This window comes from Pezoporus occidentalis, unplaced genomic scaffold, assembly GCF_034315485.1.
Source record: "Pezoporus occidentalis ecotype Australia unplaced genomic scaffold, CSIRO_AGI_Poc_V1 ctg16, whole genome shotgun sequence".
NCBI classification, from domain to species: Eukaryota; Metazoa; Chordata; class Aves; order Psittaciformes; family Psittacidae; genus Pezoporus; species Pezoporus occidentalis.
The window spans coordinates 4,793,097-4,807,602 of NW_026913425.1; the positions used below are offsets into that span (position 1 = coordinate 4,793,097).

At 40.3% G+C, this 14,506-nt stretch overlaps 1 protein-coding gene across 7 annotated transcripts in view; it reads left to right on the top strand.

The window, feature by feature from the left end:
* Window positions 1-189: 189 nt before the first annotated feature.
* The window catches only part of POC5 (POC5 centriolar protein), a 28,957-nt gene continuing 14,640 nt past the window's right edge, over window positions 190-14,506 (top strand). For 2 of the 7 annotated variants that reach the window (XM_062612373.1, XM_062612374.1), the window contains exons 1-2: window positions 4,127-4,236; window positions 6,833-6,980. In XM_062612373.1, the coding sequence (XP_062468357.1) occupies window positions 4,153-4,236; window positions 6,833-6,980 (232 nt within the window). In that variant the 5' untranslated portion in view covers window positions 4,127-4,152. Of the gene's footprint in view, window positions 424-4,125; window positions 4,237-6,832; window positions 6,981-14,506 lie in introns of those variants that run through there. The other 5 variants (XM_062612376.1, XM_062612377.1, XM_062612375.1 and 2 more) reach the window with 5 other exon arrangements.

The following is a 14,506-nucleotide window of genomic DNA, read 5'->3' on the forward strand; positions in this document are numbered from 1 at the left end:
GGGCCATTGACTACAGCCATGGCGCTCGGGAGGGGGCGCCGCAGCACACCCGCCACCTCCGCCCGCCCGTAACGGCACCTCAACACCGACCAGCCCCGCGCGCAACGGCTCACGCCTGCGCTAACGGCCAGGGGCTGCCCGCGCACCGGCCGCGGGAGTGCGACAGCCAATCAGCGAGCGGCAGCCGCTGACAGGCAGCTGCGGCGGGAGGCGGAGCGGCCGGAGCGCGGAAGAAGGACGGCGGTGGGAGGGACTGGCCCGCCCCCATCCCCGGGCGAGCAATTTAATTGGCTGTTTTGCCGACAAACTGCCGAATCGGAGAATAGTTTGTACGCGCGCCTTGAGCCTATCAAAGACGTGCTTCTTCCGGTCCGGTAGTTTGAACCGCCTCGGTCGGCGGACCGGGGCCGCGGGTGCCCGCAGGTGAGAGGGGCGGTGGGGGGCGGCCGGGGGCGCCGTGACTGACACAGCACCGGCCCCATGAACATGGGGGTCGTGCCCGGCGGGGTACCCGTTGGCAACCCCTCTCATCCCCCGCCCGAGCTTGCCACTACTCACTAAGGGAGTCTGTGGGCACCTCCTGCCCCCGGGTAGTTGAGCTGGTTGCCTTAAAAGCCCTGTAAAAAGGTGTCCTATTCACCTGAATAACTGTGCTCCCACCTGCCCCTCCACCCATGTGCTTACCTGACTGTGCCTCCCAGGTGTCTGCGGGACTGCCGCGTCCTGACTGTTAGTTGACATGGCAGCGGTGGTCGCTGTAGTGTGGTTATAGAGATGCTGCCGTGAGAAGCTTAAAAATGTGGACTTGAGCAGTGCTGCTTTGCAAGGGGATACAGTGAAAGGGAAATAGCATGTCTTGTGGCTGCTGGAAGATTGAGGAGTTCTGTTTAATAGCTGTTGAGCCCTCTTATCTGAGGGCACTGTTAAATTATTTGAAAAGCATCACTTCTAGTCAAACATAAACCCAAAAGCAAAAATCCTGAGCACATCTCAGGTGATTCAAAACTTAAGGATTGGAGCAGCCATGGTGAGTCAGGCCAAAGATCATTATAATTGTCTCCTTTTCCAAGAGCAGCAGTCTTAACATTGTAGATGTACACTTACGATTTGGAAGAAACTACTGCTGTTAACAGGAATTTTTCTTTAATGAAGCCAGATATGTGTTTTGGCAGATGCTCAAGTAATAATAGAACAATATAGTAAGCACAAAGATGCTCCTGTCACTCTCTGACCATATAGTGGTTTTCAGCTAGTAAATCATGTTGTTGACTCAGAGATGGTGTCTTAGTTAATATCTTAATTTCTCTCTTAGAAACTTACCTAGTATTTTCTTAAACTTAGTGCTTGTTCACTGAGATCACATGGCAATGATGTCTGTAAACACTGGATTAAAAGAAGTGTATTAAGTTATTGTAGTAATCCAGTCTGTTGTTCTGTACCTAAGCAGATTTTTAGAATTGTAGGTTTACTGTGATTTTCACTGGAATGTTGCAATAATCAAATTGCAAGGTTAGGCTCTGGACACAAGCATTAGAGGTACATACAGGCAAAATAAACATGAGGAAAGCTCGAACATAAAGGGATGGGAAGAGGAGGCAAATACAGAGAGCTTGAGGTGACAGTGAGTAATTTTATAAGATTATGTCAAACAGGTAAACTGCAGTTACAGATTTGAAGACAAAGTGGTGTGGAGTGGAGAGATAGCATCACTTGTAGTGAAAGAGGCTTTTGAATTTCGGAAGACCACAAAACTTAAGAGTAGTTTCAGTGATAATCAGAGAACTAGATACATGAGAATGAGTGTCAGGGCATGATCTCAAAAACCTGAAAATAGAAATCACAACAGTGGTTTTAAGTTATTAGACAATTTATTTTTTTTTTTTGAAGAAACCTTTCTCTTCTGCTTCTTTGGACTCATCTCTCTTCACATGAAAGTCCATTTGCCTTCCTGTTCCTCTGGAGAATTTGTTGCAGTTTACTACTTTTTTAAGTGGACTGAGAAGGGAAGAGAACGGTGTTTGTATGGCTGTAAATACAGCTTTAATTCCTGTAAGTGCTATGTTAGCCTCCCTATTCCTCCCTCACCCCCCAAAGCATGCGCATTTTCATACCTCCACAACTTTTAGGGTATTCAGGACCCACAATTTGATAAACTATATGAGTGCAAAGGCATATGGAATTGAAGCTGACTTTTTAAGATTAGTGAAGAACTGTATTTTGGCTGTTAAAACAATATATTGACTAAAGGGGTGCTAGTATAGTTACTTGATTAGGTATAGAGGCCAAAGCCAAAGGAACAAATAGGGAGTAATTTCTGGGATGGAGGAGAAAATGGAAATTATCAAAGCAGCAGACAATAAAAATGGAAGAGATGAGGAAGGTAGTATTTCTTATCTATGTAGTATTTCATCTACAGACCAATATACAGCAATAAAAGTATTTAGTAAACCTCCCCGAGGCTTCATATTTTGTAATAAAAACCATGGTCAGTATATTAGGGCTCAGCAGGAAGGAGAGCAATGGTAATCATGTCTTTTGAACCTTGGACTTTAGGAAATCTCAGCATTTAAAATTGTCTTTATACCATTTTTATAGTGTCTATCTTAAGCACAGAAACAAGCTTGCCGTTCTGAATGGTGCAGATACCTGTGGCAAAGAGCTTTTGTGGTGCTAGGAAGAATCAGCCTCAAGAATAACTCACAGAACAGAAAGACTATTTCCATCTGTATTCCATTATAGAGAACTGTTGTGAGTTTTATGACATTTTGAAAAATTATGATGATGCTTAAGGAGGCTATTCCTTTCAATTTAACGACAACACAACTAGCAATCTAAAAATAACATGTCAGAAAATGCATCTGTTTAAAAAACAATTGAGAATAATTAATAGTTTTAAAGGTCTCTCTAAAAATAAATTTTCATTGCATGGTTGTTTGCTACATTCTACAAGCAGTCAGTTCTTCTGGTTATTTATGGTGGTCCTCTTCCCAAACTTACTCTCGGCTGGTAACTCCCCGCTCAATGTGTCTGGTGATCGTTTTACATGTGCATCAGCCAACTATATCACTCTGCCATTCATTCATTAACAAAATAACATTGCTCAGTACTCAGTTCCCACTCATTCTGTAGTTTCTTCCGTTACCCCCAAATACCCTTCAGAGTTCTTTTTTTCCGCATACATTCTAGGATTTTCCCCATACGTTCTAGAGATAGAACCCTACCAAGCCCCATCACAAGAGCTTCAGTTCTTCACTGAAAGACCTTTACAAGGCTGCTGTAGATTAAAAGGTACATACATCTTTCAGAAAGTCTTCAAGTTTATTCTCAGTTCTACATCATCTGCTTCCCAAATGTTCAAAGAATACCTCACTATTTTGCTTAGAAAATGCTAGAATGATTGACATTATCAGAATCTAAAGCATTACCTGTTCTTCCATGTCTGTGTCTTCCTGGGCCTATAAGGCAAGAAGTGTCGAGAAAGTGGAGGGATAGTGATGTTGACCAGTAAGTGAGGGCTTCAGGTTATTGAGCTGGAGTGTTCAGGGCATCATTGCAGCTTGGGAAGTACTTCAGGTAGTTCAAGGGGAAAAAAAAGTCATACAGGAACTGAGTCATTCTTGTAGCACTCTCCTGGAATTTTGTAGTGAAATAAGCTGTTAATCTCCAAAAAATACAGTGTGAATAAAAAGGAGAGATTGACACAGAAATGTATCTGTGAATTAAGGCTTCAGTTATTCTTGATATATGTTTCATTTGTGGGTTTTGGTGTTTTGTTTTTTTTTTCTCTAACAATGTATTTCATTTACCATTGATGTGAATTTTTTTATCATGAAGCATTAGGTATTAAACTTATTCAATCCATGTAAAATAAAAGAAAACTTATATTCTTGCTTTTGGGTCTTCCACTGTAGGTTTGTTTTTCTTTTTTAAGTCAGTGGAAGTCTTCTGAGCATGGATTGGGTCAGGCAGTTTCCTACCTAGCATTATATAATGAAAATGTACAATCAGTTTAGCCTACAGCGTGGGTGTTAATGTAGTTTCTACAGTAGAATCTCTTTTTTCTGAGGGGAATGTTGATGAAAATACAGTATTCATACTGGCACTGAAAAATGAAGTTCAGCTTCTACTGTTTTATAGACTAACTTGTGCAGAATGTCATCAGATGAAGAGAAAAGCACAAGTCCTGTTTTGCCAAAAGACACTGTTTGGGGCAGTTCTGTTTCTTCAGATCTTAAGGTAGGAAAAAGGCAACCTCATTTGGTTCACTGTCGTTGCATTTTATTTGTAAAAGGGTAATTATGAGCAAATCTAATAAAACTTGCATCTCTTTCATTTTATGTATACAGGAAAATAATAAAAATGTTAGTGAAAAGAAAATTAGATAAAACCAATCTGGGATTAAAATATCTTCACTTGGATTTCCTTCTGTGCAATTTTGATTTATGTGAAAATTCTTATCAAAATTTAAGAGATTGATCAGTGACAGCTATGAGTAAAGTAGTAAAGTTTTCTTTTTTCTGGGCATGTATAGAAGCATTGTTAAGTGGATTTCTTAAGGTATTTTCTTCATGTGGGTTGACTTTTGTCCATGTTAAACTGCCTGTTTATGGGCAGTTCATTTCTGCAGTTCGTATGCTTCTCTGTTTGTGATCATATCTCATGGATAAGTTCTCTTGATCTTTGCTCAGCAGCAGTAATTCATCCGTTTCCAGAGCCTTTTGTAGTCAGAAAACAAGATGAAGGTGTTGTGTCATGAATTTTGACAGACTAAAATTTTTTTTATGACGTGATTGATTTATAAGGAGGTTCTAAGGCCACCTTGTTGACTGTTTCACAACTGAGAACACATCTAGAATACAACAATATTTTGGGTGGAAGTAACTTACAGCAATCATCTAGACCACTTCAGGGCTGGCCTAGAGTTAAAGCATGTTATTAAGGGCATTGGCCGAATGCCTGTTTAACGCTGACAGACATGGATCATTGACCACCTCTCTAGAGGCCTATTCCGGTGTTTGACCACCTTCTTGGTGAAGACATGCTTCCTAATGTCCAGTCTTAACCCACTCTGGGTGCAGCTTTGAACCATTCCTATGCATCCTGTCACTGGATCCCAGAGAGGAGAGATCAGCGCCTCCCTCTTGGCTTGCCCTTCTCAGGAAGCTGTAGAGAGCTATGAGATTGCCCCTCAGCCTCCTTTTGTCCAATCCAGACAAGCCCAAGGTCCTTACCTGCTCCGCGCAGAAGACTATTGGAAAAGAAGAATGCTGGGGTCAGAGCTGAGCAATATAAATGTTGACAGGGAAGTACTCCTTTTACATAATTTTGAAGGGACTTTTGTTTTGTTTGGGTGCTTTTAAATAGAGGCCAGAATTAACTTTTCCTTATGAATCCACTAGCTCTTAGAGAATTTCCATTTACTTATAATTGAATTGTGCTAGACTTTGTCCATTCAATTCATTCTTTTCATGTTGTTTTAGTAAATTTGAGTGCAGTCCTAAGGATAAATGCTAAGCAGCATCTGTAGGTTTTTATAATACTTCATGAAGGAAGAAAAAAAAAAAAACCTCTTAAATGCTCCTGTGCTCTTTGCTCATTGCAACACTGATTTATTTACTTCTACAAAACCAAGGTAGTGTGAATTAAATGATCAAAACTCTGACCTTCTAGCCTTGGACTATATTCCTCTAGTTTTATGCTTTAACAGGATTTTTATGGTTGACTTTAAAGTTTTGTTTTAAGCAGAACAAAGATAGTAAATGAACCAAGGATGTATTGTTGATTTTATTTTATTAGGTTTTTATTTGAAATTTATTGGTCTATCTTGTATTCCACTTGCAGTGTTATTGTTAAAGAATACTTAAGACTAAAACAGTAAAATACAATGATAGAATTAAGTAAAGAAAGAATGATTACTGATGCCCTGGTTTAGTACTTTCCAACTGGCCTTTTTTCCCAAATGTTAATTAGTGGCTTTGATTTAGCTGCTGAAACTTTTAATTTTTTTAATTAACTTTTTTAATTAATTACTTGTTTGTATGTTTAAGCTATAATACAGGTTGTTCACAGTTTTGCACTGAACTTTCATTCTAAAAGTCTGTTTAATTAGGAGATTTTTTAAAAATGTTAATTGGCTTACTTCAGTACATAGTATATATAATGCTGCACACCAGTTAGATTGGTTTATAACTTTTTAACAGGAAAGCTTTTCTGTTACTTACATATATGTGTTCCATACACCTATATAATTTTAAAAATTCATAATACAAGGTAAGAATAATTCTATCCAATCTAAAGAAAATACTGGATACTCAAGTATCTTTTAATGATTGGTTTTAGAATTCACAACAAAGAAATTGTAATTGTTCTGGAATATTGCATGTGGCTGTGTTCTGTAGCATCTTTTCCATGCCTATAAAAATATGTATTTTTCTTTGCAGTAATAGTAGTGCTTAGAAATAATATCAGATAATTCATTGCTGATATGATGTGGAACTTTTTTTTTTTTTCATAGTTCATGTTTTTGTTTAAGATGGCTATTATAGTATCCAGTTCTGGCATCTAGCAAAGTGTTTCTAGCTGTAATCGGAATGAACATGAAACAGGAGAAAGGTAAATTATTATAGTCATGGTAGGAAAACAGCTTGCTTTTACTGCTTTAAGGGAAATCCTCTTTTAGCCATGATAATAATTTAAAAAGCTCCCCCAAATTATTGAAACCCATTTCTACTCCTACAAATACATTATATATACTCTTGTATATTCCTACATAAACCTAGATTTTAGAAAAGTCATTGTAGTATTATAATCATTTGTCATCACCTTGGGACAGGATGAATATGAAGAGCTGCTTCATTACGCTGTAGTGGCTCCGAAGTTTGACCAGTGTTTCTCAAAGGGGTCAGAACCTGCTTCAGAGCTGAGAGCTGGTGGCAGATCTTCAAGTGCAGCAGATGATGCCATTCACCATAAGACTCCAGGTAGTATGTGCAAAGCTATGTGTTGAGCTTCCAAGAACAAGCATAGAAATGTTTTGGCTTAAGTTTTCTAATAGCTTCTGTTTGAAAAATACATGTAGCTCATATACAGTACATTTACATTTTGCACAAGAAGCAATTTAGGAAAGCATATTCACTGAAGGGGTCTCGGACATCACTTTCAGATGATAGTATTGTTCAGATGACAGTTCCATGTGTTTTGTGATGCAGATATTTAAAGTGTTTGGAGTAATAATGCAAAAAGAGGTGCCCTTATGTGCAATAGATGACATCGGACTGTTTTTGCTACTACCTGACTGCCATGATAGATAAATGAGTATTTAAAATACAGTTATTTGGAAGTAAGAGTTACCTTAAAAAGGCTTTGTGTAGTGACTAATTATGTCACTACTAAATATCATTCTCAGTCTTTTAGTCACTCTATTCCAGTTTTACTTTATTACTTGGACTGTATAAACTTAGTGTCATGTGATGCATTAGTAACAATGCTGTTTATGGTTATATGTTGTTTGCTTTTCCCTAGCATTTAGATAAAGGAAGCTCTGTTAATTTTGCTTCAGAAGAAATAGTAAACAATCATACCTGCATTATTTCGTTACTAGGGAGTTTAGCTTAATCAGAAAGAACTGAATTTAAATTAACTTCTATTCTTTGTCATCCTATTGCATGATAAAAAGATTTGCCTACAATTTTCTCTTCACTCCTCTTTCTTGACTCATTAGAATAGCTTTATCTCTACTATTGAAATGAGTATGGAGTATAAAATGTGTAGATAATTTTATTATTACAGACAAAGCAGCCTTGAAGTGCTATGTAAGTATAGCACTAATTGTTGTCTTGGAGTAAATATTGTTTATGGCTAATGTGTGCAAGACCTCTCAGCCATGCTGATCCAAGCTGAACAACTCTCTGCTAGCAGGAATTGACTAGTGTGATTGCAAGGGGTAGTGCAGAAAGTTGTTCATTTCATATTAGCAAGAGAACTATGAATGAAAACCAGTCTATCTTCTTAAATTGCACATTGTTTTCACTAGAATATAAAGCAGTCTTGGTAGGCTGTCAACTACCATTTAGTTAACTCACGTTAATGCAATATGATAAAAACTTATCTAGCAACAGGCTCTTAAAATAAGGAATGTGATTAAAATGAGAGAGGTAGTATTGGTAATGTTCTGTATCTTTCCATAATGAGTCTGTGCAGTGGAGTTTGGGTATGTTCAGACACCCAAGCTAGCACCTTTCTTCCCAGTATGCCAAAAGGAGAAATGTTTTATCATTTTTATGAAAATTGAAAATCTTAGTCCTTAAGGACATCATATTTGCAACTTCTCCCCATGCAGAATTAGTGTGGTTGTTCTTCTGAATATCAGACTGCTTAGGAAAAGATAGAAGGCATGATTTTGAGTTCATTTTAAGCATGAGAATGGAGGTTTGGAGAGAGAGAATATTCACATTCTGATGCCAGATTTACCTCCAATACAGAATAATGTTAGAAAAACTTCTGCCAACAGAAAAGTTTAAAGTGCAGCCTTTTAATTTTGCTTTTTACATATTGAATTTTATTAACTGATCCAATGTAGTTATCCTGTGTGGGAATTATACCAAGATGCATAAGAAATCAGATCAATAGAAGCTGCTGGTATTTTGTACTATGGCAACCTGTAGCTGTGCCTGGGATTGCTCCGACCCAGGTGTAGGACCTTGCACTTGGCATGGTTAAACTTCATATGGTTGGCATCAGCCCACCTCACAAGCGTGTCAAGGTCCATCTGGATGGCATGTCTTCCCTCCAGCATATCAACTGAACCACACAGCTTGGTGTCTTCGGCAGATGTGCTGAGGGCGCACTCAATCCCACTGTCCGTGTCACCGACAAAGATGTTGAACAAGAACAAAAATGTTGAGCAAGAAACTAGAATAACTCACAAGTTCAGCAATTCGTAACTTGCAACCCATAGCTCACATCTCTGTGAACACCTGCCTGAACAGCAGAGTGCTTATCCTTCCTTCTTCATCACAGTGCAGGATACCCTGTATCACAGCAGGAAGCACAAAAGCCTCAGCAGTCTGGCTGCTGTTGGACGTGGTTCAAAAGCGTTTTGGGTAAACTGACATATTTGTGTCTTGCAGCTTAAAAGGTTGGTCTGTACTATTTCTGTAAATTAGTGGATTCTGAAGGAACTGCCAGGCAAGGTTGCGCAAGGTGTTATGGCAGCAGGAGATAGCAAGCTGCAGATGATAACGGCTGTGCAATTAACTTCAGCCTTTCTGTCCTTCATATCCTGTCTGCATGCTGCTCTTGCCTTGACCTGGTGATACTACTTCCAGGATGTACCAGGCCTTAACATGCGTTAGCCAAAATCTGAGCAAGACTTGAGTCAACAGTCACAGCGTGATAGAATAGTCGTAATACACAGTTAGATCACGGTTACAGTCTCTTTACACTAGCCATCAAGATATGAGGTGTCCCTTGTTGCTGGGAAGGACCTGTGTGGGTTAAGTCAGCGCAAGCTTGTTGCTCAGTTGAAGGTTCATTTTGCTGGTTATTCAGTTTTCATATGGTGTTGGAGCCAGCACTTCCTGCAAGCTCCTTTGGCTAGCACAGGAATAAATTTGTACTTTTTTGTTAACTAAGGCCAGTTGATCCACTCAACTGGTACAGCATTTTATGAAAAACAAAGGCCACCTTTTGCCCATCCCTGTGTTGAGAGAAGTTCAGTAAAGCTGTCGTCACTCCCTGTATTCTTCTCTGAGCTTCATTAGCATCTCATCTCCTCTGAATCTTCTTCCATTATAGGAGGCTGTTGATCACTGACAGTAGGAGATTGTCAGGATTCAAATACACTTGCAAAACTCTTGAATTGCAGATCAGTTCAGATCAGCTGCTGGAAGCATTTCTCAGCCTGAGAAGTGGTTCTTACATGGAAAGAAGAAAATTCCAAACACAGCAATGTGGAATTATATATTATGGAGCAAATTCTAGTTCAGGTCTTTTCCACAGTGCTCTATCTAATTACAGTTTTGTCTCCCATTTTGAGTGGAGCATTGTTTTGCAAGGGAATATTTGTGAGGTGTGATGCTGCTGTTCATGACGAGATCAGAATCAAAACACTAGACTTGGGCGGGGGGGGGGGGGGTGGTAGATGACTGTATTCTGTTTTTTTATCAGACTTGTCTGAACAGATCTTAGCCAGCACTGTCTTCTGTCTTTAATGGTGTGAGAACTCCTACTTTTCGTTGTTTTGTTTTTTTTTTTCTGCTGGGGCCAAATATGTAGCCTATGAAATCCGTTCCTCTTTACTGCATAAAGATGTGCAGCAGATCTGAGAGGGTGAATTTACATTCAATTGATTGCTTCTCTTGAAATATTTGAATAGAGTTCTCTCTTAATACACATGGTATTGTCAGATAAATGTAGTAATTTGCAAGCTGTACTTAATTGTTCAGAGACAAGGGAAAGAAATGCTTCTATACTTGATGGTGATCAAAATTTTACATTGAAGTTTTATGTACTGCTCATTACAAAGAACCACGTATTTCTCCCAGTTACAGACACTCACATGTTTACTATCTTTGCAAAGGGCAGCACCTTGTAAAATGTGGCTTCTCTTTTACTTTCAAAATTTTGTAAAATGGTTAAAAAACAGTAAAGGTGCTCTTGGTCTTCTTGGAGACTGAGATAAAAAGAATATTTACATGGCCCCACCATGCCTCTGTTAGCTATACAGTATAAATAAACTTCTGGCGTTCTCCTGCTTTATCAAAACATAGGTTTGCTTTTTAAAATGTCACTACACCATGTCAGTCTAGGAAAGAGATGTCTTACATCTTGGTTGTTATTAAAGGATCACCTACTACAAGCTCAGCAGTGTTGCATCCCAACCAAAAGGAAGTGCAGCAGGAGGGCCAGGAGACCTCCATGGGTGGATAAGGAGCTGCTGAGGAAACTTAGAGGGGAAAAAAGAGGCTTATAAAATGTGGAATCAAGGACAGGAAGCCTGGGAAGAATGCAGGGATGCTGTCTGTGAAGCTAGGGACCAGGTTAGGAAAGCTAAGGCTCAGTTAGAATTAAGCTTGGCTAGGGATGTGAAAGATAACAAGAAAGGAATTCTATAGGTACATTGCAAATAAAAGACAGACCAGGGACAATAGGGGCACCCTCCAGAAGATATCAGGAGAAATGGCTACCCTGGATTTGGAGAAGGCTGAGCTTCTTAATGACTTCTTTGCTCAGTCTTCACTGGCAAAGGCTCTGACTGCACCACCCAAGTCTTGAAGACAGATGCAGGGACTGTGAGAATGAAGACCTTGGGCCCACTGTAAGAGAGGATCTGGTTCGAGACCACCTTAAGAACCTGAACGTGCACAAGTCCATGGGACCTCATGAAATCCATCCGTGGGTCCTAAGGGAGCTGGCAAATGAAGTTGCCAAGCCACTGTTCATATTTGAAAAATCATAGCAGTCAGGTGATGTTCCTGAGGACTGGAAAAAGGGAAACATAACCCCCACTTTCAAGGGGAAAATGGATGACCCAGGGAATTACAGACCAGTCAGTCTCACCTCTGTGCCTGGCAAAATCTTGGAGCAGGTTCTCCTGGAAGGCATGCTAAGGCACATGAAAAGCAGCAAGGTGCTTGGTGACAGCCAGCATGGCTTCACTAAGGGGAAATCCTGCCTGACCAATTTGGTGGCCTTCTATGATGGGGCTACAGAACTGATGGACAGGGGTAGAGCAGTTGATGTTGTCTACCTGGACTTGTGTAAAGCATTCGACACTGTCCCACACGACATCCTTGTCTCTAAATTGGAGAGACATCAATTTGATGGATGGACCACTCGGTGGATAAAAGAACTGGCTGAATGGCCGCACACAAAGAGTTGTGGTCAATGGCTCAATGTCCAGCTGGAGACCAGTAACGAGTGGTGTCCCTCAGGGATCAGTGTTGGGACCGGTCTTGTTCAACATCTTTGTCGCTGACATGGACAGTGGGATTGAGAGCGCCCTCAGCAAGTTAGCCAATGACACCAAGCTGTGTGGTTCGGTTGATACACTGGAGGGAAGGAATGCCATCCAGAGGGACCTCGACACGCTTGTGAGGTGGGCTGATGCCAACCTCATGAAGTTTAACCATGCCAAGTGCAAGGTCCTACACCTGGGTTGGGGCAATCCCAGGCACAGCTACAGGTTGGGCAGAGAAGAGATTCAGAGCAGCCCTGCGGAGAAGGACTTGGGGGTGTTGGTTGATGAGAAATCTAACATGAGCGGGCTGCGGTGTGTGCTCACAGCCCAGAAAGCCAACTGTATCCTGGGCTGCATCAAAAGGAGCATGACCAGCAGGTCAAAGGAGGTGATCCTGCCCCTCTGCTCTGCTCTCATGAGACCTCACTTGGAGTATTGTGTGCAGTTCTGGTGTCCTCAACATAAAAAGGACATGGAACTGTTGGAACAAGTCCAGAGGAGGGCCACGAGGATGATCAGGGGACTGGAGCACCTCCTGTGTGAAGATAGGCTGAGAAAGTTGGGGCTGTTCAGCCTGGAGAAGAGAAGGCTGCATGGCGACCTCATAGCAGCCTTCCAGTATCTGAAGGGGGCCTATAAGGATGCTGGGGAGGGACTCTTCATTAGGGACTGTAGTGATAGGACAAGGTGTAACAGGTTAAAACTTAAACAGGGGAAGTTTAGATTGGATATAAGGAAGAAGTTCTTTACTGTGAGGGTGGTGAGGCACTGGATTGGGTTGTCCAGGGAAGTTGTGAGTTCTCCATCCCTGGCATTGTTCAAGGCCAGGTTGGACAGAGGCTTGGGTGACATGGTTTAGTGTGAGGTGTCCCTGCCCATGGCAGGGGTGTTAGAACTAGATGATCTTAAGGTCACAGTGGGAAGTTTCCTTCTCTTCAGGCTACCAGTCCTTAGTATTCATCTATTAAATTTATAAGAGGAATTTAATTTTTAATTTTTTTTAACTGTGCATTTTAGCAAATTGCTGCCCTTGCTTTGGGCCACTGGTAGCAGATCATGTGTGAGAACTTTGTCAGAACTTACTTACTTTATGAAGCAGAAAATCTCAAATACTAGAGGAACAAAAATTCCTCTAAACAAATGCCCCCAACAATAGTATTGGGATAACAGACACTTTGAAAAAAACAGCCAATTTCATTACCGCCATGATAAATACAGTCTAGAGATTTGTCGGAGTAAATGCATGTGGGCATTATTTAATGAAGTATATTTTTATACTTGATCATATCCAAATGGTTCCATGTCCTCGGTACCTTAGGGAACTGTAACTGAGTGTCATCATGTAATGCAGTGGAAGGAATAGAGGTAACAGAAGGAGACCATTAGGAATAAGAATGAAGTTAATATGTATACAACTAGAAAATTATGGCAATACTGGAAGGCCAAGATAAAGTATATAAGATGATGATATAAATATGTAACAGGTACACTCAGTGGATTCAGTGAAGGATACATCCTGTGATAAATGAGAAAAGTGGAAGCTGGGTTAGCATAACCTGTATTTTGGGGAGGATTAAGGGGAAGGGAGTGGTGAATGTATAATATGATCTCGGACTATAGCTTTTGTCAGTCTAGTATCCTGTTTTTATTGATTACCTTTTGTTCGTTTTTTTACTTTGTGAATATCTTGCAAACTGTGTTCTGTAAGTTGAGTATCTTTTAATCCAAACTAATATTAAAAGTTTAAAAATAAAGACAAACCATCATGCATTTTACAGCAACATCACAACTGAAGGAAAAGCACAGTGACATGCAGGAATGGGAACAAGTGGTGAAGGACAAAACTGGGAGTATTTGACAGTAGTAACACTGCCAAATGCTTTATATTATGAAAGGACAGCCAGATTCCTCATCACTGAGATTAGATGTATTTCAAGTAGGCTGGGTCATCTGTCTAGCATATATTTTTTAGAGATCCTTACTTGCAAAAAAATAAGCAATTTCTGCCATTAGCTAAGCAATGTTTTTCTCATTTGCAGGAGAAGCAATAGCAAAAAGCTAGAGCCTGATCATAATATATCAGTGTGATTTGGGATAATCTTTTAATGGTCTTCTGCTGAGGTAATATGGTAGGGTCTGTAGAAATGGTGTGCTAGGTCAGACTTCTTTAGCTGAAGTGGATTTTAATTATGTGTAGTTCTGTGTGACCTTGGAATAAGCACGAAAAAGCAGTTGTAACTCTCTGCATCACAGTTCTTCCTTTTTTCCTTTTTGTTTCAGAGGATGAATGAAATAGTTTCAATTCAGCCTACTTCATGGGGGGGAGGGAGTATTAGTCAGACAGCTCTTCTCATTTCCTTTGGACAAGGAGACCTAACAGTGACAGTAACTGAGTGTCAACCATCAGGCTTGGCCTTGGATAAGTTAGAAAATACTGCTTTGTGACAATTAGGTCTTCATGCTTGTACCAAAAAATAGTACCCATCCACTATCAAACAGCTGTACAGACAATATTCATTTCCAGAAATGAAGACTAACAAGTTGTAG